General features: G+C 40.2%; 1 protein-coding gene across 5 annotated transcripts in view; it reads left to right on the top strand.

Moving 5' to 3' along the window:
- The window catches only part of LOC140543092 (bis(5'-adenosyl)-triphosphatase), a 362414-nt gene that overhangs the window by 31880 nt on the left and 303673 nt on the right, over window positions 1–26861 (top strand). Inside the window, exon 1 of one of the 5 annotated variants that reach the window (XR_011978165.1) lies at window positions 4847–4893. The exons of 3 other annotated variants lie outside the window; for them this stretch is intronic. Coding sequence is in view for 1 of the 2 variants with exons in the window: in XM_072666106.1 (XP_072522207.1) it covers window positions 4886–4893 (8 nt within the window). In the remaining variant the exon portion in view is untranslated. Of the gene's footprint in view, window positions 1–4846; window positions 4894–26861 lie in introns of those variants that run through there. One more of the 5 variants, XM_072666106.1, reaches the window with a different exon arrangement.

The raw sequence follows: 26861 nt of genomic DNA, 5'->3' as shown, positions 1-26861 counted from the left end.
GGTCCAATGCAATGCATTGGATCTTTGAAATTCGTCCATAAACTTTTTGCCAATAATTCAAGCTTCTCTACTGGTCACATTTCTCAAGCTACAAACACCAAATTTGGCGAAATTGTAGATCTGATAGCATAGTTTCTAATGCTTTGGAACTGATACGAGTTTTTGTAAAATGATCGTAATTTTTTTCCCAATCGGATCAAACAGTGCGATGTTCAGAAAGCTCACGCTGTTGTCACTCTCCTACACGCCATCTGAGAGAACATGCACATAAGTTGCACATGGACAAACCATCTATTTGACAAAAGTTTGTGGACACAGCTCTGTAAACGTATTAGATGTGCTTTTGGGCAAACATTTTGGCATCCAACATTTTACAGCACACCATAGCAACCACTTGGGATACAATAACAACCAGTGAGAGCCACTTTTCTAGTCTCTCTTGCTAATTTGTCTGCTTTTAACACGAACATCACCTTCAAGAACTGACTGTTCACCTGCTGCCTAATATGTAGATCCCGGACCTTGACTGGTGGTCAGTCGTACGACAAAGATGAAATGGATGAATAATAATGAATAATAAGTGTTGGTGAAAGTCATGTTATGGTCATTCATTTCGATTAATATGGCCCAGTTTCTCTGAATGTTTCACAGATGAGACAGACAGGCGAGGCTGAAGCCTTTGTTTCCTGACTGGTCGTTGTTGACAATATTTCACTTGTGTTTTTCCACCTTCTCAGTGTCACTGCCGCAGGAAGTACACACGCAAGAATGAAAGACGGAGTGTGAAGACACTTCTCATTTTGCCTTTGGTTCAGTGCTCCCGCCATCTCTGTGCATTCACACACACTGGCTAATGATTCGTGATTCATTGCCTGTTTCTTACCACAACCACAGAAACCATCCACCCCCAGCTACATCAGCGCCAGTACAGAGGGACGTTTCCCGGAAACCCTGAGAACAAGCCCTGCCACAGTTTCTTCTGAACATGAGTAATCAGTTCGTTGGTTCTTGACCTTTCTTCTCAGTCTACTTCACTACTGAGAAAAGGATGGTTGACATGGCAAGCACAGCTTCACTGTACTTGAAGATATCTTCTGGACACATGGAATTTATCATGACATTTAGATTTTCAGAAGTTGACATGGACGAAATGCATCAGCAGCACCACAATTAAAGGGAATTCCACCAATTTTCCCAAATCCCTGCATAAATAAGATGAGCACATCACAGTCTAGTTTAGGAAAACTTGAACCCAGATTTGTTCACAGTGGTGGTGATGGGAATCGGACAAGAGTTTCATGTGCCTCTAAGCTACATCATGAAAAGCTGCTACACAAAATTGTTAGGAATACGGGCTCAGACTGGCTCAGCAGACTAATGCGCTGCCACCATGGCCCAAAGGGTCGCAAGGTCTTATCCCAAGCCATGCCGCTTTGCCATTAGCAGCTGGACTCAGAGAAAGCACAATTGTCTGTACTCTCTCTGGGTGGATAGATGGCAGTCTCACCCCTCATCACTCATAAAGTGATGGTGGCCGGCACAGGCATCTGTTAGCTGGAGTGGCAGGTAGAGTTAATTGGCAGTACCAAATTAGGAGACAAATGGCAAAAAAAATATATATATTAAAAATTGTTTAAAAAAAAAAAAAAAACTCCAAAGCAATATGGTTAGGAATTCTCTGTCTGATTTTTTTGATACATTGTTGGCAAGGTGGAGAGATACATACATGGTTTAATTAGGCAACATAGTCAGCAAAACATTTTTAAATAGTTTAATTTAATTTATTTTTATTTATTAAATCTCCTTATTAAAGGAAAAATCATTTCAATTCAATATTTTTCCACATTTTCTCCACAATTTTACAAATATTTACCTGATTTAAATCTGAAAGACCTGTGTTGGTATGCTTGTCAGTTTGGATAGTAAATAATTGGCTATATATGAATTTGTTTCTGTGTTTGAGGTATGGTTTCCTTGGTTCTAACCTCACCAACACAGAAATCTTTCATCTCTTCAGTGAAAGGTTCTCTTTAGAACCAGGACAGCTGAAAAAAAACCTGGGCTCTGCTTTCCAAAAGCTTCTTAATCTTACAATCGTCTTAACTAGTAGAGAGAGTGTACAAGGTGATGCTCACTCTTGTAGACAATTCATTTTTCAAACCCTTGGTTCTAGATAGCAGCAAAAAAAGATTCCACTGTTTCTGAAAGGATATTCACTTTATTTTAGATGTTCAAGGGTGAACATGCCGTATAACGTTTAGAACCATCACACCTTTAGAACCTCAAACAAACAAAAGAAACACCTGGTTTATTGTACGATCATCTTAACTAGTAGAGAGAGTGTTCAAGGTGATGCTTGCTCGATCTTTTTCCAATCATCTTGATGTTGATGTTCAGTGGATGAAGTGGACTTTTGAGAAGTGGGTCGAAGTGGGTCGAACTTTCGACTGAGTATTGCGGTGTAATTTATCACAATAACGATAAATTACACCACAATACTCAGTCGAAAGTTGGACAAACTTCTCAAAAGTGGTATTGTAATTTATTACTATTGGCAGTTCAGTTGGGGTTTCTTGGAGAACCGGTTCTCTCATATAAAGGCATAAAGAACCTTGTATGCAGAACCTTCAGTCTCAGATATGACACTATGTGGACAAAGGTATTTTCGACAGGTTGTACGTGACTCACATTCAGAGTGATGAGGCCTTAAAGAAGTCCGTCTACGGTTTTGTGTGAAACTGACCAATGGAAAATCAGAAACTCCTTATTTCTGACCACCCAGCTGTCCTCTAGCCCACCGTGCTTAATGCCAGGCGTGGGCTAAAGGTGAAATAAAGCCTCCCAGCATTGAACTGTGGAGCAGTGGAAGAACTGTGTGTCCAAACTTGTGTCCAACAGTGTGTCCAAACTTGTGAGAAGTGGGTCTAACTTTCTTCTGAATATTTCGGTGTAATTTATCGCAATAACGATAAAATATCCCTCAGGCTTGTCCGACTCAAAGTTAGAATCACCTTTAAGAGAACTTTCCCAGGCAGGCAGGATCTAGCTTGTCAGCACTCCAACATGGATCTCTATTGATCATGCTTGGAAATCTGTTGATTTGCCTTAAACTGAGCCAAACTTTTTTTTTTGCCCAGGGCGTGAGAACGGAGGCTTCCACAGCGTCCACCGTTTTTCCTTTTTTTCCCTCCAGCGCATAAACAACATGGCCGACCAAACCTCTATTTCTGTACCATGGGAGAAAAAGCTCTCGCAAAGGAGCCGTGATGCAACCTTCTGGGATTTTTAATGGCCTACTTTACATAATGCTACATGTACCCTCTTATTCCTCTCTTTTCCCACCCCCCTCTCCCCCCCATACACACACTCACACACTCTACTTCTTATCTAATGGAAAAGTTTTAGCCTCAATTTACCTCCGTCTTCTCTCTCTCTCACAAGCCAAGTTTGGAGTTTTGAAACCCGGACACTTGAAAGTAATTTTAGCTCCCGCTCTCATTATACCAAATGGATTTCGTAAGATACTTCACTTCTTTTAGCTGTTGGTTCTCATTAGACACCCGTAGATTTGAATATATATGTATATATATATTTAATTTTTCCCCCAGTCCTCTCCATGCGAACGAGGAGCGCTTCAAGAGCCATTATGTAAAACTGATAGATGTTGGCCATGTTAAAGAGCAGCTATTAAAATCACCCCTCTGGAGCAAAGTAGGATTATTTGTTCTATTCAGCCGAAGTCAATTGGCTGATTTAATGCTGTACTAATACTTAAACTGTGGATTACGGATCTCCTGCTTCAGCAGGCTACGGAGAGCTGGAATTTCCTTCTCCTGCCAAAGAAAACCCCCCTTTAGAGTTTCATTAGAGAGCAAAGTTTCTTTGTAAGGGTGGCCTGAGCTACCGCGCTTTCTTCTGGTCTACTGTTAAGGCAGTTCGGTGGGGGTTTCTTGGAGAACCGGTTCTCTCAAATAAAGGCATAAAGAACCTTGTATGCAGAACCTTCAGTCTCGGATATGACACTGCATGGACAAAAGGATTTTCGACAGGTTGTACGTGACTCCCATTCAGAGTGATGAGGCCTTAAAGATGGGTCGAGATGCTCGTCTCAGCCTCTTGACGTGTCTAAACTGGTGGATTTGTGTGCCTCTCATTTGTAATTAGTGGAATTGTGCGTCCATCTACGGTTTTGTGTGAAACTGACCAATGGAAACTCAGAAACTCCTTATTTCTAACCACCCAGCTGCCCTCTAGCCCACCGTGCTTAATGCCAGGCGTGGGCTAAAGGTGATATAAAGCCCCCCAGCATTGAGCCTTGGAGCAGTGGAAGAACTGTGTTCTCAGAAATGACGATTGATGCTCCATCCAGTACTTTTGGGATGAGTTGGGGATGGGTTGAGGATGAGATGGGGGCGAGGTGGGGTGGTGAATCCCCCTGCAGCATCACTGACAGATTAGCTGCTGCGGTAGATTGCTTTAGAGTTTATTGGATCCGGAGCGACAAGGTGAACAACTTGTCTATAATTAATTTTAAGCACACAAATCCTTCGCCAGCACGTAAACACCAAGCCTGTGATGTACCGAGTCCATAATTGATGACATTAGAAGCTGTCCCTGCTTTCGCGGTGAGTCATCGGCATCGCAAGCCTTCTTTTTTTCTCTGTTTTTTTGCCAGAAAGAACATATTTATATAGAAAATAATTGTATTGTGAATGTGCAATCTGTGAGACTTATCTCATTATCGCTTTGTCAATGCTCCAAATGTGATGAGGCAGGAAGAGCAAGCGAGCGTGCATGCGTGCGAGTGTGTGTGTGTGTGTGAGTGTGTGAAGGATGAGAGGAACACCCTGAAGCAAACAGAGCTGCTGGCACTGAGGCCCATCAGATGTGCAGGTTAGCGTCTTTGTAAATATCATTAGAGTGTGTTAGTGTGTGTGTGTGTGCGTGTACGAGCTTGTGTGTGTGTGTGTGTGTGTGTGCGCGTGAGCGTGAGCATTTGTCTCTCAGTCTTCAAACAGCCCTCCAGAGCCACTCGTTAGGATGTGGCTAGTGGAACAGACCTCATCTCTGCGCTCATTTGCATTCCGCGGCGCGGACGGCGCTACGGTGCGCAAACGCAATCAACACTTTTTGGTCTCCTGTAACGCAGAGAGGGGGTGAAGAGATACACTAGCTGTCTGTAGCTGCTTTACGTTCCACTGCTGATGATGGTGAAACAGACCCACGGCCCATATGCAGTACCAGCCTAAAAAGTCTGGTCGCACTTTCACTATATGTCCAAATATTTGTGGACACCCCTTTCTGATAAATTCATTCAGCTACTTTGAGCTGCGCTCATTGTTGACACAGATGTGCAAATGCACGCACACACAGAGCTTGAGTACAGCCGAAACCTATTGGCACCATGTCTAATGCCAGGGGTGGGCTAGAGGGGTATAAAACCCCCCAGCCTTGAGCTGTGGAGCAGTGGAACAGTGTTCTCTGGAATGATGGATGATGAGCTCCATGCAGTACTTTTGGGATAAGTTGGGGATTATGAGGTGGGAAGGTGATCATCGACCAACATCCTGACCTCACTATCGCTGTATCACTGACGCTGAATGCAATCAAATCCTCACAGCAATGCTGAAATCTAGCGGAAAGCCCTATTTCCTGGATAGTAGATTCAGTTACTCCAACAAATGTAGGATAAACGTAAGAGAAACAATGAATGGGCAGGTGTCCCAATACTTTTGTCCATCTCTCAGCCTTAAAGTCACAGTAACTAAAACAGCCTGTTTATTAGATTTAAAAAATGATTGGTAATAAGATTTTTCAGAAGTGAGCAGAAGGCGTCTTGCGTGCTACTCCACTCCATATGTCGATGGTCTGCAGCTCCCTGTAGAGTGTTATTTCAGAAATTGGTGGTGAAGGACCTGTGCTGATTTCGAGAAGCAGTTCCTTCCTGGAAACGAAGCGAATTTCCTCTATAAGCTGTGAAACCTGCTGGTGGCTCCTGGCCGTCAGTTGCATCTTTTGGCCACAATTCTGAGGAGAATTCCCTGTAGACTAGGATTTCTGCCACTGCTGGTAGACCCGTATGACCATATGCTTCCATACACCTGCAGATTCAGATACTATCCATTACACTATGTCCTTGGCCACACCCAAATGCAATCACTTCTTTTTACCAATCATTAACTGCTTATCTACCACGACCCATTTAGTGACCCATTTCCCACACATCCAACAAGACATCCACTCACTGCACTGTACTGCACTATTCTCAATGTCTGAGTCCCATCGCACACCGCAGGTATTTATAGCCCCATCATCCGCAGGAGCCTGAAGTGACTACCACATTATTTTTTGAATGGGCAGCTTATATATATGCTATCCTTGTAAAATGTAAATAAATAAAGCATTTTAAATTATGGGACCAATAGAAATGATCCAAAATCATTTCCAAAATATATATAATAGTTAAAATTATGAAAAAAAATCAAAACGCTAATTATGTTTTAAAAACACATTTCCAACATTTAGGCCCTGTTTCCATGCAGACATTAAGCCTAGTCCTGGACTGCACAGTATTTTTAGAATTTTCCATCAAAAAAGAAAAAAACATAGTTCATGACCGTGCCTAGTCCTTGTCCAGCAAACTGGCCATTAAACAAAAGTCATTCATTCATGTCTTTAAGGTTCTATGAAGAAGAAAATCCTACAGTGTTTGCTGTGTTTTGGTAGCCAATGTAAATCCCTGCCTTTAAAGGAGAAAAAAAGTCATTATTTCTACATGACTTGCGCTGACATGCGAGACGGGGTTGGAGGGGCAAAAAAAGAAAGGGGAGAAAAGTATCAAGGTGCCCCAGTGCGCTGCCTGAACAATTCGGTGTGTTGACACACTTTCTTGAGCTGCCTAGCTCCTGCTAAAAGGTTTCGCTTGTACTTGGGGGAGGACGTGAAATAGCTTCCATCTCTTAAGAACCCCCCCCCCCCCCCCCCAACTCCTCCACCCCCCGACACCCTCTGCTAGGATCGTTATCACTGGGCTGGAGGGTCAGAAAGCACACCAGACACATCGTTTTGTAGCCATAATCGCAGCCCGTAGCTCAGACCCTCATGTTAAATGCACAGCAGTGGTGATTTTAGTGCAGTTTACTCAGACAGGGAATCTCCTCGGTAGTGTAGTGGTATTAAGAATAAATAAAGGCTTGGGTGAAGCACTTTGTCTTGTGGACGTGGAAGTAGGCAGTGTAGCTTGTGTTTGCATGGCTGAGCAGCTGAGGATGAAGAAGCTCTCAGCTTGGTACGGTTTCAACACCAGTGTCTTAAAAGGACTTAAAAGGCTGCGTCGCTGCCGGATCATCATGAGTTACTGAGGACAGTAATGTTGACACGTTTCTCTGAACTTGTGAAAAAAACTCATATCACATCTATAATAGAGGTCAGCGGGCAGCTGCTGAATTCATGTCAGGCCATGTTTATTCAAAAGACGTTTTTTCTTGTAGGCTGGGACTAGCTTTCCCGACATTTTCCCAAGAATTGGACTAGTTTTCCTGTTTGGTGTGGTTGACGCTTTCGACGGAGACCAGAAAAGGAAGAGGAAAGGAAAGAGCTTCTTTCCTCTTTATTTCTTTTCTCTTTATTTTGTGATTTTTTCAGTCCAAGGTACAGAGTGAAGCCATAAGCCTGTGTAATGTCTTCGTCCCTAGGTGGGACTAGTTTTCCTGACTTATTGCCAATAAAGGACTAGTTTTCAAGACCTTTTGGCATAAAAGGACTAGTTTTCTTGAGTTCTTTCCTACCAGGGACCAGCTTTCCAGACTTTATTCCAAGATGGGACCAGTTTTCCAGACTTTATTCCAAGATGGGACCAGTTTTCCAGACTTATTGCCTAGAAGGGACTAGTTTTTTAGACTTCATCCCTAGCAGGGACTAGTTTCCAGACTTCTTGCCGAGAAGGGACTAGTTTTCCTGACTTATTGCCTAGAAGGGACTGGTTTTCTAGACTTCTTTCCAAAATAGCTCTAGTTTTCCTGACTTCTTCTCTTGCAGGGACTAGCTTTCCAGATCTCTTCCCCAGAAGGGGCTAGTTTTCAAGATGTCTTTTCTAGCAGGGACAATTTTTTTTAAAAACTTCTTCCCTAGAAGGGACTAGTTGTCCAGACTTCTTCCCTAAAAGGGACTACTTTTCCCATACTTCTTGCCTAGAAGGGACTAGTTGTCCAGACTTCTTCCCTAAAAGGGACTACTTTTCCCATACTTCTTGCCTAGAAGGGACTAGTTGTCCAGACTTCTTCCCTAAAAGGGACTACTTTTCCCATACTTCTTGCCTAGACGGGACTAGTTTCCAGACTTCTTTCTTTGCAGGGACTAGTTTTCCTGACTTTGTCTCTAGCAGGGACTAGTTTCCAGACTTCTTTCTTTGCAGGGACTAGTTTTCCAGATCTCTTCACCAGAAGGGGGTGGTTTTCCAGACTTCTTTCCTAGAAGGGACTAGCTCTTCAGATGTTTTTTCTATCGGGCACTAGCATTTCAGACTTTTTTCCAAAATGGCACAAGTTTAGCTGACTTCTTTCTTAGCAGGAACTAGCTTTCCATATTTCTTCTCAAGATGGGACTAGTTTTCCTGTTTGGTGTGGGTCACACTATCACTCTCGCAGGTTCCTGTCTGATACCACACAGAGACCGGAAAAGGAAAAGGAGAGGAAAGCGAAAGTACCCAGAACCTAAAGCCTCGAAGGAAGCCAGTTTCTGTTGCGGATTGTCAGGTTCCACCGTAAATGGTGCAGAGAACATAACTGCTGCTGCAGATAAGGTGGAATGGGAAAGTCAGATGAGAAGCTGTCAAAATAAGCAAATTTTCAGCTCCATAAGCCAAGTAGGCCTTAATGGAGAGTAGGGTCATTTGACTGTTTTTACTGTTACCTTGTTGTTAGCAGTTTTTCAAAAACGTGGCCCACAAAAAAAGATCTGGGGATGTTAAAAAACAAAAAAATCAAACAAAAAGTGTTTGGGCTGTAGTCCAACAGCCTGGACCCGGAGTCACGCCCTTGAGAAAGCTTCAGAGTTGTGTTTTTTTCCAGATGATATCTGTTAATAAAACACTGTAATTGTTGGCTGTATTAGCTTTTTGCATAGTGAGGGCCTAGGTTTGTTTATTTTAGCTATTGTTTGCCAGATGTCCCATACATCACATTTCCTCTAGCAGACTTTCTACACTGCGGTTACTTTAGGGGTACCTAACACTTAATTGTGCAGCGCTAGAATGAGTAATTATCACTTTCAGTTGTTCATGTTAATCTTCCACTCTGCCAGACATGACGACATGTTCATTTATTGTATATTAAAAGTGTGAAATATTGTTTTTTACTCTCCTAATGAAGCCTCGTTTTCTGACTGAAAGGTAAATTACATTTTTTGTCCTGATTTTGTATGGTAATCACTTTAGCACCTGAATGTAAAAAAAAAGGATTCAGAGTAGCAGTTATTGACAATAATAATAGCGATCATGGTCAAGAAACACTTTATTGGCCAAATGTCTTAACTTACTTATGCATCTGTTGGGCTGAATTGCTAGGACCGCCTGACTTGGCCGTGTTGGCAGTTGTTGTAAATGTTCTCCACTTGTAAATTATTTGGTGGACAGTGGAACGGCTGGTATCTAACTGTTCTGAGCTCTTTTTAAATCCCTTCCCAGACTCCCCTCTGCATCTACAACCTTCTTTCTGAATGCCTCAGGGAGCTCTTTGGATCTGGCCATGGTGATCTTTATCATTCACTTCAACCATCATTCAAGAGGTTTAAATAAGACAGACCCCTCCAGAATCCTCTCGAACCATGTTCTGATCCTGAGTCTAATTCTACACATTTTGAGTAGTCATAAATGTGGGGGTGTTTTTCTCCTCTCAGGAATATTGCATTTTCTTTCATTTTGCAGAATTCCAGGTTATTTAAAAGGCATTTCTTCAGTTGTGTGAGTTTAGTTAGATTACCTCCGTCTCTCAGTGTTGTTCACATGAGGATCACATGTCTAGATGTTTAAATATGTTAAACAAGACAAAGTTTCTCATGGGGTGTTGTGATGTTTCCGGATGACTGTATGTGCCTCATCAGATTCAAGTATGCCAGGATGTGCTACACACACCATAATAGCAATGTATCGTCATTGTCAAGCAAAAATCTCCAACATGGCAACTTTACAGGAGTAGGAAAACAAATCTTCTCAACTTTCAATGGAATCGATGTACAAAGTCACTTTGGAGCATTCATAACATATTGGCCCATACATCATGCAATTTTGTATGATGGAGTACATACTTATTCCATTTTAATATTAGTATAGTAACTTATCTGTGTAGTTACTAAATTGAGTAATAACTTTATTTTATAGTTACTTAGTTGTGTAGTTACTTAGTAGTGTATTAACTTAGTTGAGTAGTAACGTAGTTGTGTTGTAACATAGTTGTGTAGTAACTTAGTAGCGTGTTAACTTGTTGTTAGTAATGTAATAGTATAGTACCTTAGTTGAGCATTAACTTAGTTGAGTAGTAACTTAATAGTATAGTAACTTAGTTGAGTATTAAATTTGTTAGTAACTTAATGGTATAGTAACTTAGTTGAGTATTAAATTTGTTGTTAATAACTTAATGGTACAGTAACTTGGTTAAGTAGTAACTTAATGGTATACTAACTTAGTAGTATAGTTAGTTGAGCAGTATCTTAATGGTATAGTAACTTAGTTAAGTAGTAACATAATGGTATAGTCACTTAGTAGTATAGTTAGTTGAGTAGTAATTTAATGATATAGTAACTTAGTAGTATAGTTACTTAGTTGAGCAGTATCTTAATGGTATGGTTACTTAGTTAAGTATTAACCTAATGGTATAGTAACTTAGTGAAGTAGTAACTTAGTAGTATAGTTAATTGAGTAGTAACTTAATGGTATAATAACTTAGTAGTATAGTTATCTAGTTGTGTAGTTAATTAGTTGTATGGTAATTTAGTGGTTATAGTAACTTAATTACCCAGGACTTACACACACACTTGTATATGTTTGTATTTATTATTGTATTTGATGCACCGGAGACTAACAGTGTTTGATCATACTGTAAATCCCTGCAATAATAAAATGACAAAATTGAATTGAATTGAACAACTCAGAAGCAAGGATTTTGTGTGACATCAACATTAGTCAAAATGAGAAATGCATGATTTGAGTCTAAACACGCGATCAGCAAACACACCCCCTGCTCTTTGTTTTTTTGACCGAGCTGTGCTGCAGTCTTGTGATGTAAGTAACGTCCACTTCTGCAGGATTTAACTGCTGCTGCTACACCTGAACCAAAATGTCACAGCGTAATTATATATGACTCATCGTACGAAATACTCAGTCACTGTTTACTTCACAGCTTTATGTAATTCATGGTATTTAAATAAGCAGCCGATTTTTTTGTTTGTGAATTTTAAATGCCAGCGTGGTCCTTAAAGAGCAGATGTTATTTATAGAGCACAGTGGCAAACTTTTAGACCCAGGCCATCGATTCAGTTCAAAAATGAAGCTTGTAACAATACAGAGTCCTAACACAGAGCTGGTGCCGTCACTGTTTTCCGAAAAGACTGAATTCTTCTCGTATTCAAAACCAGTGTTGTATGTGTGATGATTTTTTCTGACCAAACTGGTCCTGCCTACTGGTCCCGAAATTTACAACGTGATTGGCTGATTCTTTGGTCAGTTCCTAATTATGATGGTAGTTCATATGTGTTAGGCCTTCAGTTCTGCTTGTGAAGTCCTAACCAATGGAAGGAAACGTTTAGCGGGATTTAGCTGTATCTGTGTATTGGATAATTTTACATTAAGAAACATACATTAAGTAATAAATATACATTAATAAACATACATTAAGAGTTTTACTAATGCTGTAATACTTGCGTTGTTTAAAAATAATATAAATAGCATGGTTATTTTAATAAAAACAAAAAATGAACTAAGAGTAATGTGAGATTTCTCTAATTCTCAAAAATCATTAGACATCCTCCAAAGGCCTAGAAGACTTCGGCCTGGCATAGACAATCTCCTGTACTTGAGTGAATGTATAGACACCCAGCAGGCACCGGATGTCGATTTGATGACGTTAGACGTTTTAGTTTAAAATAAAATGAAGCTCCAATGTAAGACACACTTTGAATTGTCTCACACCACACATTTAAATTTAGAATTAGAATTTAACGTTAAGTGGACGTTAATATTTCCATTCCACCTTAACTGGTGATGAAGTATCAGGCACGTAGCTACTAGCGCCAAAATGTAGCTGCTGCATCGTTTAAAGTGAAATTAAAATTTAAAAAAAATTTAATATTTAATATTTTATTTAATAGTAACTGCACTTTTTGTGCCTGGTTTACATTGGCTACTGTTGAGACCAGTTAGGATTGAGTCACTGACTGATGTCGGGTCATGAAAAAAACAAACATCAAACAAAGTACCTAAGTACAATTGTGTGGTACTCGTAATTCATTACTATCATGTGGTTGGTGTGGCGCAACAGATTACACCACTACCTGCCCCTGAGCTACCTCACCATCCCAGTCTCGGTGACTAGGCTCTGCTACACCAATAAGAGTCCTTGGGCCAGACTCCTAACACTACAACTCTACAACCCTCTGTACTCTGTAATGCGAGTAACCTTGTAAGTCGCTCTGGATAAGAGCGTCAGCTGAATGCCATGAATAAATGAATGAATGCATGTACTATCAACCTTTGGAATTGGCCAAAAAACCCTGTTGCTGCATCCCTAGACGTGATTGCAGTAATTAAAAAAAATTGCACTGAACTTTAGCCTGAGTGAACTTGGAGCTATTTGTGGCCGATCCATATCGGAGGTGCTTTTAATGATGCTTCAGTGCTGGTTTGTGAAAGTGTTTCATAGTGAAAGTGTCCTGCTGCACCGCTACAGATTGTGAGCTGCTGGTCCTCTCTGCGGTTGTCCTGTGAACTGTGGACAGGATTGCGCTGGTGTTTTGTCTTTGGATATAATAGATGCATGCTCTACGTGACACCTTGGCTGTTGATGCAGTTGCGTATGGAGCCTCGTGTCTTGCAGAGTTCGGGTGCGCTGTTTTGTTTCTGATGATAAAACGAGCTCCTCTATGTAGGAAGCTGGTAGAGTATCAACAGGCTGCAGATTCTGCTGGGGTCTTTCTGCTGTATCTGTATTTGTCTCATAGTCTTCCTCTGTCAATTCAATTCAGGTCAGTTCGGTACAACACAAGACTGCTGGGTGATAAAACATCTATACTGGTATGCTGTGGTCTTCGCAAAGCCTGAGCTTTAGCCACTGTTTAGTGATATTATTTGATTGATAATGAGCTTCATACCCATGTTCTAATGCCCATTATAATAGTAGTGTCTCTGGTACCAAGTGGTTTGTATTGGTTTGTAATGTTACTCATGGAATCCAGCCTGACAGTAAATGGTCAAATAGTAAGTCAGCATTTACTTAAATTATCAAACCAATTTGATTTGACTCATTTGTAGACGGTTTCTATAAAAAAAACAAGCAGTGTCATTTCTAGACAGACTTCTCTGAAGCAAAGTGCTCTAATTTGTAGACAGCCCCTTTTAGGAACCCAGCCTTGTCATTTCTAGACGCTCCCTTTCAGGAACCAAGCACTGTAATTGGTGGATGCTTACTTTCAGTAACCAAGCACTATAAAATTTAGACAGACCTCTCAGAAACGAAGCCATTCCGTTTCAGAACCCAAGTGCTGTCATTTGTGGACGCTTCCTTTGAGGAATGAAGCTCTGTAATTTGTGGATGCTACCTTTAAAAAACCAAGTGCTGTCATTTGTAGACGCTTCCTTTCAGAACCCAAGTGCTGTCATTTGTAGGCGCTCCCTTTGAGAAATGAAGCTCTGTAATTTATGGATGCTACCTTTAAAAAACCAAGTGCTGTCATTTGTAGACGCTCCCTTTCAGAAACAGTGCTGTCATTTGTAGACGCTCCCTTTCAGAAACAGTGCTGTCATTTGTAGACGCTCCCATTGAGAAATGAAGCTCTGTCATTTGTGGATGCCACCTTTAAAAAACAAGTGCTATCATTTGTAGACGCTCCCTTTCAGAAACAGTGCTGTCATTTGTAAACGCTCCCATTGAGAAACCAAGTGCTGTAAAATGTAGATGCTCCCTTTTAAAACCAAAGTGCTGTCATTTGTAGACGCTCCCTATTATAAACTAAGATATTTTATTTGTAGACGGTCTTTTACAAAACAAAGGGCTGTCGTTTCTTGACACTCCCTTAGCATTATTTGCATTACAGTCCACATTCATCAGCTTGCTGTAAGATCCTAAAAATGCCTTCAATTCCCACAAAGTAGGGTCTGGTTGTGTGTGTTACAAAACCTACGAGAATGTATTTCACTCGTTCTCAGGACATTCTAGTGGTTCTTCGTCTTTGTTTACAGCCTACTGTGAGAACAACACCACCAATAAACATGCAGTTCAACGTGAAAAGGGCTTTATCGGCCGCCATCGAAAGGTCATTTTTTGCAGGTGAACCTTTTTGTTACTGAACAGATGCGCCAATATTCACAGCAGAGGGCGGCGTTATTAACAATCCCAGTGACCATAACAGCACAGTATGAAACAACTGCAGCGAGAACAGCTCTCTCTCTCTCTCTCTCTCTCTCTCTCTCTCTCTCTCTCTCTCTCTCTCTTGCTCTCGCGCTCTCTCTCTCTCTCGCTCTGGTTTGCTAGAAAAAGGTAACGCGCCCAAGCGCCTTGGCAGCCAAACAGAGGGAAAGCGTCCTCTCTTGACCACGGCTTAAGTAAAACCACTGCAGTCTTTCATGAGCGGCCATATTGCAGCTCTCTTTGATGTGGCTGCTCTTTGTGCCGCTGCTCTGCACCCTACCTGGAAAAGCACCCAGATGGAGGACAAGGAGAGGGTCGCAGACTCGTGTCCACTTGCCATCTGTCCTATATATCAGCTACAGCCTTGTCCCCGCAAGCTCGCGAACACACACGGGCACACATACACACACTCAGCACACAGAACACACACCCTCGGGGAGAACGCTGCGCTCACTGCAAGGTGTTTTCATGCTGGTGTGTGAGCTGAGCTGCGACTGCGTTTGATCGTGCAGAGGAAACCGTGCTCATCCACAGCGAGAGGTGTATTCTATAACAGGATCAGTTTTATCTCGCTTCACAAGTAACATTTTTACACTGAGGCAACAATGCAGAAGTTCTTGTAGTTTGTGAAGTGTGTTTTGCTAGCACGCCACTTTTCACAGCGCTGTGTGGGCCGGATGACACAGTGTTCAATCTTATTAAAGAAAGAAATGCTGAGAAATCAGCCTGACACCGTTTCTTACTCGTCCAAGTGTGGCGTAAACTTTAACGTGTTAACCTTTTATTAACGTACATTAATCAGCTTACTAAGTTTGGCCTCAACTTCCCCCCGTAGGTCTCGCTCGTTTCAGAGTCTATAGTGACGTATTAGAGCTTTTATTTAGGGATGTAAACACAGCGTCGCTGCTGTTGAATTCAGAGGGTAGATTACGCTTTATTTATGCTGAAATATGGATTAAATCTCATAAATAACTCCCTCTCATTCTCCAACACACAAACACACACAGCTGCTCCTCTCTTAGCTCTTAGCTGAATCCAAGCACTGTCATTTGTAGACGCTCCCTTTAGAAACAAAGTTTTGTTTGTGGACATTCCCTTTAAGAAACAAAGCACTGTCATTTGTAGACGCTCCCTTTAAGAAACCTAGAGCTGTTATTTGTAGTCGTTCCCTTTAAGAAACAAAGAGCTGTCATTTGCAGACGTTCCCTTTCAGAACCTAAGCTTTGTTTGTGGATATTTCTCTTAAGAAACAAAGCACTGTCATTTGTAGACGCTCCCTTTAAGAAACCAATAGCTGTAATTTGTAGACGTTTCCTTAAAAATACAAGCGCTGTCATTTGTAGATGTTCCCTTTTAGAACCTAAGCTTTGCTTGTGGAGGCTCCCTTTAAGAAACCAAGCACTGTCATTTGTAGACATTCCCTTTAAGAAACAAAGCGCTGTCATTTGTAGTCTTTCCCTTTAAAAAAACCAAGAGCTGTCATTTGCAGACGTTCCCTTACATTTACATTTACATTTATGGCATTTAGCAGACGCTCTTATCCAGAGCGACTTACAAGGTAACTCGTATTACAGAGGAGGGCCAATGTAGTGTTAGGAGTCTTGCCCAAGGACTCTTATTGGTGTAGCGCAGTATAGTCACCCAGACTGCTTTGTTTGTAGATGCTCCCTTTAAGAAACCAATAGCTGTTATTTGTAGACGTTTCCTTAAAAATACAAGCGCTGTCATTTGTAGATGTTCCCTTTTAGAACCTAAGCTTTGCTTGTGGAGGCTCCCTTCAAGAAACCAAGAGCTGTTATTTGTAGACGTTCCCTTAAAAATACAAGCGTTGTCATTTGTAGATGTTCCCTTTTAGAACCTAAGCTTTGCTTGTAAATGTTCCCTTTGAGAAACCAAGAGCTGTCATTTGTAAGCGTTCCCTTTCAGAACCTAAGCTTTGCTTGTGGACACTCCCTTTAAGAAACCAAGCACTGTCATTTGAAGACGTTCCCTTTAAGAAACCAAGCACTGTCATTTGTAGACACACCCCTTAAAAATACAAGTGCTGTCATTTGTAGACGTTCCCTTTCAGAACCTATGCTTTGCTTGTGGAGGCTCCCTTTAAGAAATCAAGTGCTGTCATTTGTAGACACACCCCTTAGAAATATAAGTGCTGTCATTTGTAGACATTCCCTTTAGGAAACAAACCGCAGTCATTTGTAGATGTTCCCTTTAAGAAACAAAGCGCAGTCATTTGTAGATGTTCCCTTTAAGAAACAAAGCACAGTCATTTGTAGATGTTCCCTTTGAGAAACCAAGCGCTGTTATTTGTAGATGCTCCCTTTGAGATACCAAGAGCTGTCATTTGTAGATGTTCCCTTTAAGAAACAAAGCGTAGTCATTTGTAGATGTTCCCTTTGAGAAACCAAGCGCTGTCATTTGTAGACGCTCCCTTTCAGATACCAAGCAGTATGAATTGTAGATCTTTTCAGAAGCTAAGGGCTGTAATTTCTCTCTTGGGCAAAAAAGTAATAAATGCACCAATAAAAGAAAGTATTCATTGCCATATGGCAACACTGCGCAGCAAATAAAATCATATTTTAAAAAGATTGAACAGTGATGCTTAGCTAACACCCATCGTGAAGCCTGAATTTGAAGTTCTCCATGTAGTCCTAAAATGTAGATTCTGGAAACTGTGGGGCAGCTTTTATTTATTTATTTTTTTATTTTTTTATTTTTTTAAAGTACGCTGGATACCATCCCAATGCCTGTCTCTCTCTCTCCCTTTCTCTCACCCCCACTCCTGTCTCCACTGGCCGGCCATCTCCTGTTTGCGGTGCCAATTTGCACTAAAATGCCTTTAAACACTCTGTTATCGACCCTCCGCTTTCTCCGGCTTATATTCAAACCTGCGCGGACAATTAAAGAGAAACAGTAATTATATGAAGTGTAAAGAGAGCGCCCTTGCTCTTTCAGACGACTAATCAACACAGACAACCCTGTATGGCAGTAATCAATGGGCTTTGTCCAATGTTAATGTGAGCGTTTAGTAACATGACTCAGGAAATGGACTAAAAGCTCAATACCTGCACGTCAGTGGTCCAGAGTCAATACGAGCGTGGTCTGAAGCAGAGCAGTTGGATATCTGTAATGGATGTAAATGGAATTTTTAACTGTAAAATTGTGGGTGTTTATTTTGGCTGATATTAGATCTGTTAATGCAGTAAAAGAGAAACTCCTGCTTTAGCTGCTGATGGAACTATAATGGCATGCAAAAGTTTGGGAACCCCAATCAAAATTCCTCTCACTGTGAATAGTTAGTGGAGTAAAAGATGAACGAATCCCCAAAAGGCATCAAGTGAAGGAAACATGAAATCAAAAAGGAAAGGGGCGTCATTCCTTCCTTGAGCACCCCAAAAAATCTCAGATACCATTTCACACAGTCTCAAAGCTTAATTAGTTTGATAAAGCCATGGATTCTTTTTAGTTAGTATTTAGTTTGTACCAGCAATTAGCAACTATTGGCTCCTCTAAACAGCTGCGTAGCACTCTGAAAATGAGATAATCCTCAAACCTTGTACCAACAACCAGCAGCTATGGGCTTCTCCAAGTAGTTCCCTAATGGTCTAAACATTTAAAGCATCCTCAGACCTTGTACCAACAATCAGCAGCCATCGGCTCTCCTAAGCAGCTGTCTAGCACTCTAAAATTAAATAATTCTCAAACCTTGTACCAGCAATCTGCAGCCATTGGTCCCTCCAAGTAGCTGTCTAATGGTCTGAACATTTAAAGCATCCTGAAACCTTGTACCAACAATCAGCAGCCATTGGTTCATCTAAGCAGCTGTCTAGCACTCTAAATTAAATAATCCTCAAACCTTTTACCAACAACCAGCAGCCATCGGCTCATCTAAGCAGCAACCTTGCGCTTTGAAAACTAAATAATCCTTAAACCTTGTACCAACAATCAGCAGCCATTGGCTCCTCTAAACAGCTGCCTAGCACTCTGAAAATGAAATAATCCTCAAACCTTGTATCAACAATCAGCAACCATTGGCTCCTCTAAACAGCTGCCTAGCACTCTGAATTAAATAATCCTCAAACCTTGTATCAACAATCTGCAGCCATGGGCTCTTCTAAACAGCTACCTAGCACTCTGAAAATGAAATAATCCTCAAACCTTGTATCAACAATCAGCAACCATGGGCTCCTCTAAGCAGCTGTCTAGTACTCTAAAATTAAATAATCCTCAAACCTTGTACCAACAATCAGCAGCCATAGGTGCCTCCAAGTAGCTGCCTAATGGTCTGAACATTTAAAGCATCCTCAAACCTTGTACCAACAATCAGCAGCCATTGGTTCATCTAAGCAGCTGCCTAGCACTCTGAACATTAAAAAATCCTCAAACCTTGTACCAACAATCAGCAGCCATGGGCTCCTCCAAGTAGCTGCCTAATGGTCTGAACATTTAAAGCATCCTCAAACCTTGTACCAACAATCAGCAGCCATCGGCTCTCCTAAGCAGCTGTCTAGCACTCTGAAAATTAAATAATCCTCAAACCTTGTACCAACAATCAGCAGCCATGGGCTCCTCCAAGAAGCTGTCTATAGTATCAGTTGCCTTGGTTTGTAATGTAATCAAGAAATGGTACTTGGCAGGAACGGTGGAGGTCATGTTATGATCTGGAAGAGCAGGACCATTTTTGGTAGAACTTCTTGTTCTTAGGATTGCTAGAAAGGCAAACCAACACCCCTGTGTGACTGCAAAAAGCCTTCAAGAAGATTTGGCAGACTCTGAAGTGGTGGAGCACTGTTCTTCTCTGGCATCATTACATGGCAGGGAACTTGAGTTTAGATTATACTAACAGCATGACCTTTCACAGGCTTCTGCTTTAAATATGTAGCTCAGGCAAAAGTGTTTTTGCCAGCGTTGTGTGACGCTTGTCCACCCAGGCAGCACTCGTGGGCCGAGCATGGGCAGATCAGTTGTTGCAGACTTTCCCTTGTCGCCTCTTCTCTGAACTTTTCATTTGCCTTGCCTATGCGGAATCCTATTGTCCGTTAAGTCACTCTGACAAGGACGCGTGTCTTCACAAGGCCGTTCCGCCACTGTGACAATAGAGTATTCTACTGAAGGGGAGATTATTACTGCCTGTAAAAGGACCTAAAGTATCAGAGCATGGTTCCATCAAAGCTGAATCACAGTGACCTGTATCCATGGATTCAGCTTGAGTCATATAGTGCCAGTCAAAAGTTTGGACAAACCTGGCTTATTGTCGTCTTAAAAACTTTAGAACCAAATGCTAAGGTTGATATTTTAGTTCTCAAAAAATAGTGCTAGGGACACACGGGTATCCACCGTAGTTATGATTTCGTGGCTGGTGGTGGTTCAAGTAGGCCTAATTTTTAGGACCATGGCAAAAATTTGTAAATGTGCCCTTGTAGAACCTTTGAAGCTTTGATTGTAGGTTCTACAAGGGCATATTTACAAATAAGCTACAAACAAACTAAGCTTTGTTTGTAGAAGTTCCTTATCAGAACCTAGACTTCGTTTGTAGATGTTCTCTTTCAGAACCTAAGCTTCGTTTGTAGACGTTCTCTTTCAGAACCTATGTTTTGATTGTAGACGTTCCCTTTCAGAACCTAAACTTTGATTGTAGACGTTCCCTTTCAGAACCTAAACTTTGATTGTAGACGTTCCCTTTCAGAACCTAAGCTTTGATTGTAGACATTCTAATTCAAACTAATTTTAGACATTTGTAGACGTTCCCTTTTTAGAACCCAAGGGAACCTTACAGAAACTAAGCTTTGTAATATGTAGACTCTCCCTTTAACAAACCAAGCGCTGCTATTTGTAGACGTTGCCTTTCAGAACCTGTGTATGTTTGTGAGGGTGGAGATGCTTCTCAAACCATGCAGCTACAGCATGTTAATATACAAATTAATACACACAGGCCTACTTGAAACCCCCCAGCCACGACATCCTAACTACAGTGGATATCTGTGTGTGGGCACCCTAGCAATTGGATCACCTGTTTTTAAGATGATGATGATTAGCACACATTCAACCAGATGTGTCAAAACCTTTGACTGGTACTGTATGTAGTATGTATACACATATATACCTTCACTATATCTAATCTTCCATAGTAGTTTAAGTGGCAGTGCTGGAAATATAGATGCAGATGGGTTTTACAGTATTTTTATTTACATTTTGCATTTTTGCAAACGCTTGGGCAGAGAAGTATGTCCAGATGGCTTTATATGAACTCTTTTTTTTGTTCTACTTAGAACCATCTGCAGAAGCTTTTCTACCAATTGAAGGATCCTTGACCTGACAAAGAACCATTTAAACATCAAATTGGTTCTTGGAGTTGAGATGGTTCAATATAGAACCACTGACTTTTCTAAAGAACCCTTGAAGAACCCTTGAGAAAACCTTGAAGAAACCTTTTGTTTGCAAGTGTAGGGGAATGTAGCATCAGCAGTCTTGCCCAAGGACTTTTCTAGCCTCTAGCAAATCTGTAGCACGAAACCTGATGTAAAGAAGTGCAGAGACGGTAGGAAATCAAGCATTTTCTTTATTTACTTTGTTTTTTCTGCATCTCATTTTTTGTCTTGGAAAAGGTTTACCTTGTTTTTAAGAGCGTTATAAAGAGTCATGCAATGTTGGAGAAATGGAACAACACTGTATTTACAGCATTTGCATTTCTATTTCCATTGATGGAACTGGTCAGACGCACTTATCCAGAGTGTATTATTGATTAGGTGAAAGTAGCCTGAAGGGTCTTGCCCAAGGTCTCTTATTGGCCTAGAATGTAAGTGGTGTTTGGTAATGGCTTTAAGCCATTAATGGAATTCTGTGTAGGAGATGTCCATATTGCACTAAAGAAGATATCTTCTAGCCATTTCTGCTTCTCTTCAGTGTGGTGTATGTAAGCGTTTAAATATGTGTAGGCAGGGAGCAAAGGTCTTTTTTAGCCAGATTAGCACTTCATTTCTTTACGGTCATATCAGAAGAAGCTTGAATGTAATGGACGATATGTGCTTGGAGCAGATGGCCTGACATGTCCTGTGTAACTTGAGTGTAGGTCAAGTAGGTTGTGACACCTTATTTCACTGTAAATTTCCCTGTAAACACCTTCTTTTCAGTGAGGAAGAAGGCATCAGTGAGGTTGAGTGTATGAGTGTATGATAAGTGTTACTGCTTAGATATGCACTGAATGGAGGCTACTCAGTCTGGAGCCCCTTCCATAAATGTGGCTTCTTTTTTTACTGAGGAAAGTAAGCTATAGACGTTCCCTTTTAGAAACCAAGCTATGTTTGTAGACGTTACCTTACAGAAACTAAGCTTTGGCGACTCTAGAACGTTTGTAGATGTTCCCTTACAGAAACTAAGCTTTATTCGTAGACGTTCCCTTTCAGAAACTAAGCTTTGTTTGTAGACGTTCCCTTTCAGAAACTAAGATTTGCTGGCTTTAGAACGTTTGTAGACGTTCCCTTTCAGAAACTAAGCTTTGTTTGTAGACGTTCCCTTTCAGAAACTAAGCTTTGGCGGCTCTAGAACGTTTGTAGATGTTCCCTCTCAGAAACTAAACTTTGTTTGTAGACGTTCCCTTTCAGAAAGTAAACTTTGTTGGCTCTAGAACGTTTGTAGATGTTCCCTCTCAGAAACTAAACTTTGTTTGTAAACGTTCCCTTTCTAAAAACTAAGCTTTGTTTGTAGACATTCCCTTTCAGAAGCTACGCTTTGGCGGCTCTAAAACATTTGTAGACGTTCCCTTTCAAAACTTATGCTTTGTTTGTACATGTACACACCATTAATGCCACAGAGTGCTACAGTGCAATCGGAGCCCCCTATAATATAATGAACCCCTTCCATCACCTAATACAGTCCACGCCACAACGTCTTGCTAGTGTCATCCGAGCAAAAGGTTAATTCTTCCCACTATTAGACATAATATGGTCATAATATTCTGATATGATGTTATCAGGTCAGTATCACTACTGTGCTGAGAATCGTCCACCACCCGAATAATATGTGGTCAGTGATGTTCCCGTGGTCCAAAACTGAGCAATGGTAAATTAGTGTTTGGTGAAGGGGCACACCTACAACTGCCCATCTATGAGGTGGCCACTGACTGGGATAACAATGTTGTATGTATTCTCAAAGTATGTGTTTCTAATAATGTGGCCAGCGAGTAAACATACAAGGTAAGTCTTTGTAATGACATGGTTTAATGCTGTGGTTTAGGCTAAAGCTAAAGTTCGTACAGTATTCAGATGATGGTGATGGTTGAACATCTGTGGTGGGCTATCTGAAGAATAAGCTCCAGCAATTTCTACTTACCCTACCTTTTAGACCTCACTCTCATGGTTCTAGATGATAAACTCTAATTAGAAGACTCAATACACACATTAATTTTCATATTTCCCTCAGGAGGTGGAAGAAACTGACATTTGGCCTCCCCTCGGAATGCTAAGCGTACGCTAGCTTTGAGAATTAATCGCACAGTATGAGTAATTGGCGATTAATTCAACTTATTATTAATAAATTAGCCTTACCATGGCTGAAAAGAGAAGGCATGTAAAAATTTGCAATAATTCTATTAGAAATAATGTTGTTTGATTATCGATGTGTCAGATTCCTCGACATTGGACGCTTTTCTTATTCCTCGTTTGCACTCGTGGATAATTGACAATTTTTTGCTTGAGTTGCGTTTCGCATAATTAGCCCACATGACTTTGCAAATGATTGCATCTTGTTTGTCGGGCTCAACGCAGGCCGATATGATTGGTGTCAAGTGCGTCGGCGCTAAATTAAGACGCTGCGCTCAATGTTTTCAATTGTGCCGTAACTTTTGAGACAATTATACATATTAAATCTTCTAAGACTGTCACTTCTGGCTAGTTGGAGGGTAGAGCGTGTGTGTAGCGCATCTCCACCTTGCACTCACTCCATCAGATTAACCAGATGTTCTTTTAACGAACGCTGATGATGCTAGCATTACGCTAATTAGGCACTAAACGCCCAAATGACTTTGCTCCAACAAAATGTTCGTAAACACACGCAGAGAAACTTGCGGCCTTTGCGGCTCGCTCTTGCTTTTGCCTGCGTTCAAGTCTCAGATGTAGATTTGCAAACCGATCCGAAGCCGCCGTGTTCAAAGAGCTGGCTTTGCTAACATGCTAGGATTTGCTGGAATGCTGCTGATTTGAGGGAGTTTGCAGATGGTTGAGTGCCCATCGCTGCAGTTTTTTGGTTCAGTTATATGGAAAATGAATGTATCTGTTTTTGTAATTTTTGTAAAATAATTATTAGTGGGAGGTTTTTTCCTTATTTAAGGGAACTAAAGACAGATTTAATATTTGAGAGAAAAGTAGGAATATTATAATTACTTGAGAAAAAAATCACAGGTACTGTTAATGTTATTCTGAGGTATCACTTTAAACCAATCAGAACAGGGTATCTCCAATATGGCAACTTTTCAAGTCAGTGTAAAAAAAAATTGTCAGTTTGAAGCATTTCTATTGGTCCATTTTTATCATGATTAATCTCAAAAAGTCAAATAAATTTAGCCATTGCAGTAATTAAATACAGAATACATTTGTATATACTATTTATTGTAATAATAATAATAATAATAATAATAATTTGCATTTACTTAATATTAAAGTGCTTAAATCACTTGACAGAGTTTCTGGAGTTTGTCCGTACTGGTCATCAAGGTGATTCTACTTTTTTCCAAATTTTATTTCCTTAATTATTCAAGGAAACTAAAGACAGAAATTGCATTACTAAATCCTGGATCCTGGGAAGTTTTTAGCTTGTAATGTATCTTCTGTATTATTTATTTATTCATTTATTTATTGATTGATTTATTTTTATCAAAACCTGTTCCAAACCTAAAACTTTACTGCAATAAATAAACAAAAAAAGTAAAGCACTTTAAATGTAATAAATGCAATTCTCAGGTGTTTTACTTGTATGAAGTGATCTTATCTGACTACACTCTCAGGTAATGTTTCCTCCAAGCATTCTGTCTTGAAGAAGCAACATAATCTGCCAGAGCAATAAGAATCATTTCTCTGAATAATTTTTTCATATTAAGAAAAGACAATACTTGGCCTGAATCATTTTTCATATTTCTTTCTTTCTTTTTTTTAACATATCCATCTATAAAACATCTTAAGCTGCGATAGTAAAAGTGTAATAACTGTATTGATTCTGGCGCGCTCTGTCAGTTCACATCCACTCAAGTCTAACTGTATTTTCCAAAGTTTGAAACTTTAATGAAATCCTAACTCCAGCATATTTGGCACAACCACATCATGTCATATTTCAGTGAAACCGTCGGCTTGTTGCTCGTCCAAGGCTAGACTGCAGAAGCGTGTCTGTTGACTTGTTACTAATAAGAGAGTTCCCACACATGGTGCATGTTTCCTGAGATCTCGCCGGGTAAGCCTGGTCTGAGGTCCATTTTTTTCTCAAAATAACTTTTTCTTTTTAACAAATAAATTAGCATTCAATAAATGATACATCTTAAAATTGACCAATATTCTGAAGGACATCACAGATGAATTGTGTATATAGTGCTTAAAATATTAATTATCCAATAAAACAATAGGATTTCAACAATCTCTGAAATTTCTGTAAATTTTTTTCTCTGGAGTATCCTAACAATGAAATAACATTAAGACTAGATGTATAGTTTTCACAAATAAGCATGCTTTATTGGATCACATTGGCATATCTAAGATACTTTTTTGCGAAAATTTTAAATATATATAAATACTAAACATATGTCTGTTATAAATATTTCATAAAATATATCTGTTGCTTGTTTGATTTGTTGTTGCTTGTTGTTCTGATTTGCCATTTTCTTCGCTCAGTTGTTTGGTCACATGGGACTTGTTTGGTCACAAAGGGATGTTTAACCCTGACAATTTTACCTTAAAAAAAATAAAATAATGTACAACAAAAAATGTTTTAATTATGAGAAGAAAGTATGAAAATTAAATTCACTTAAGAAAAACAAATCACAGGTACTATTAATGTTATACTGAGGTATCACTTTAAACCAATCAGAACAAGGTATCTCCAAAATGGAGATTTTTTTCAAGTCAGTGTAAATTCTTTTTATTGCAAGTCATTTTGGAGCATTTCTATTGGTCCATTCATCTTGAAATTTTGACAGAATGTAAAAAACAACTGTCAGATTAAAATAAAAATCTCATGATTAATCTCAAAAAGTCAAATACATTAATTTAGACATTCCAGTTATTAAACACAGAATACATTTGTGTCTCCTTCATATATTAAAGTGCTTAATGTGTTAAATCCCTTGGCAGACTTATGCTGGGTTTTGTCTGTAATGGTCATCAAGGTGATTTGACTTGTGTTTTTTTCTTTTCTTTTTTTTCTTTTCTTTTTTTTCTCCCACGAAATGCCTCACTTCATCCAAGATCCTTTTTTTCAGCCAAAGGGCATGTCGTGAAACTCCTCACACATCTCCGCATTGTTCCACCATGTCTTGTTGCCACTGGGTCGCAAAGGCCGGCGCTGTGTTTAAATGCGCTCGGTTCATCTGCTTCCTTCTTCTTTGTGTGGGCTAGCTGATGCCCAAGGTCACCAGCCACATAAAGAAAGATTATTGCAACAATCTGCTCTGAGCACCGAAGTGTGGGTGGGTTAGCAATCTGTTTTACTAGCCAGTGCTAAAGCCGCATTAAAAAAAAAAAAAAAAAAAAAATCACCAGGACCAGGCCCCACCCCTGTTCAACCTAGCCCTGTTACGAGGTGACTTTCAACACCACTTAGCGAGGGGAAAAAAGAGACCTGACAAATAAAACCAGAAGAGAGGTCAGGAGTTCAAGCAACCAATCAAGTGCTTGTTTTTCGAGGCTTGCTTGATAAGCTTGTTGGCTCAACGCTGCAGTGCTGACTTTGTGTTCTAAATAAAAACTCATTAATCTGAGCTGTGCGGTATCGACTTAAGTGCACGTCTGGTGTGTCTACTGTGAGTTTTCTTTTTTGCTATGCACATATTCCAGAGTGCGTGGGCTTAGTCCTCTCTCATTTGCCTCGGAAGAAGCGTTCCGAGTGTGAGAATGGATTTTTTTTTTTTTTGCTCGGAAAAAGTGAAAAGTTCAGCAAAAGAGCTCGCAAACTCCCTAGATTGATTTGTGTTACCTTGTGATAAATATCTGTAAATATACACATGCTAATTTTGCAAGTTTTGGTTTTTCTAAATGGGCCCCAGAATGT

Source organism: Salminus brasiliensis, chromosome 21 (assembly GCF_030463535.1).
Source record: "Salminus brasiliensis chromosome 21, fSalBra1.hap2, whole genome shotgun sequence".
NCBI classification, from domain to species: domain Eukaryota; kingdom Metazoa; phylum Chordata; class Actinopteri; order Characiformes; family Bryconidae; genus Salminus; species Salminus brasiliensis.
This window is presented reverse-complemented; position numbering and strand designations above follow the sequence as displayed.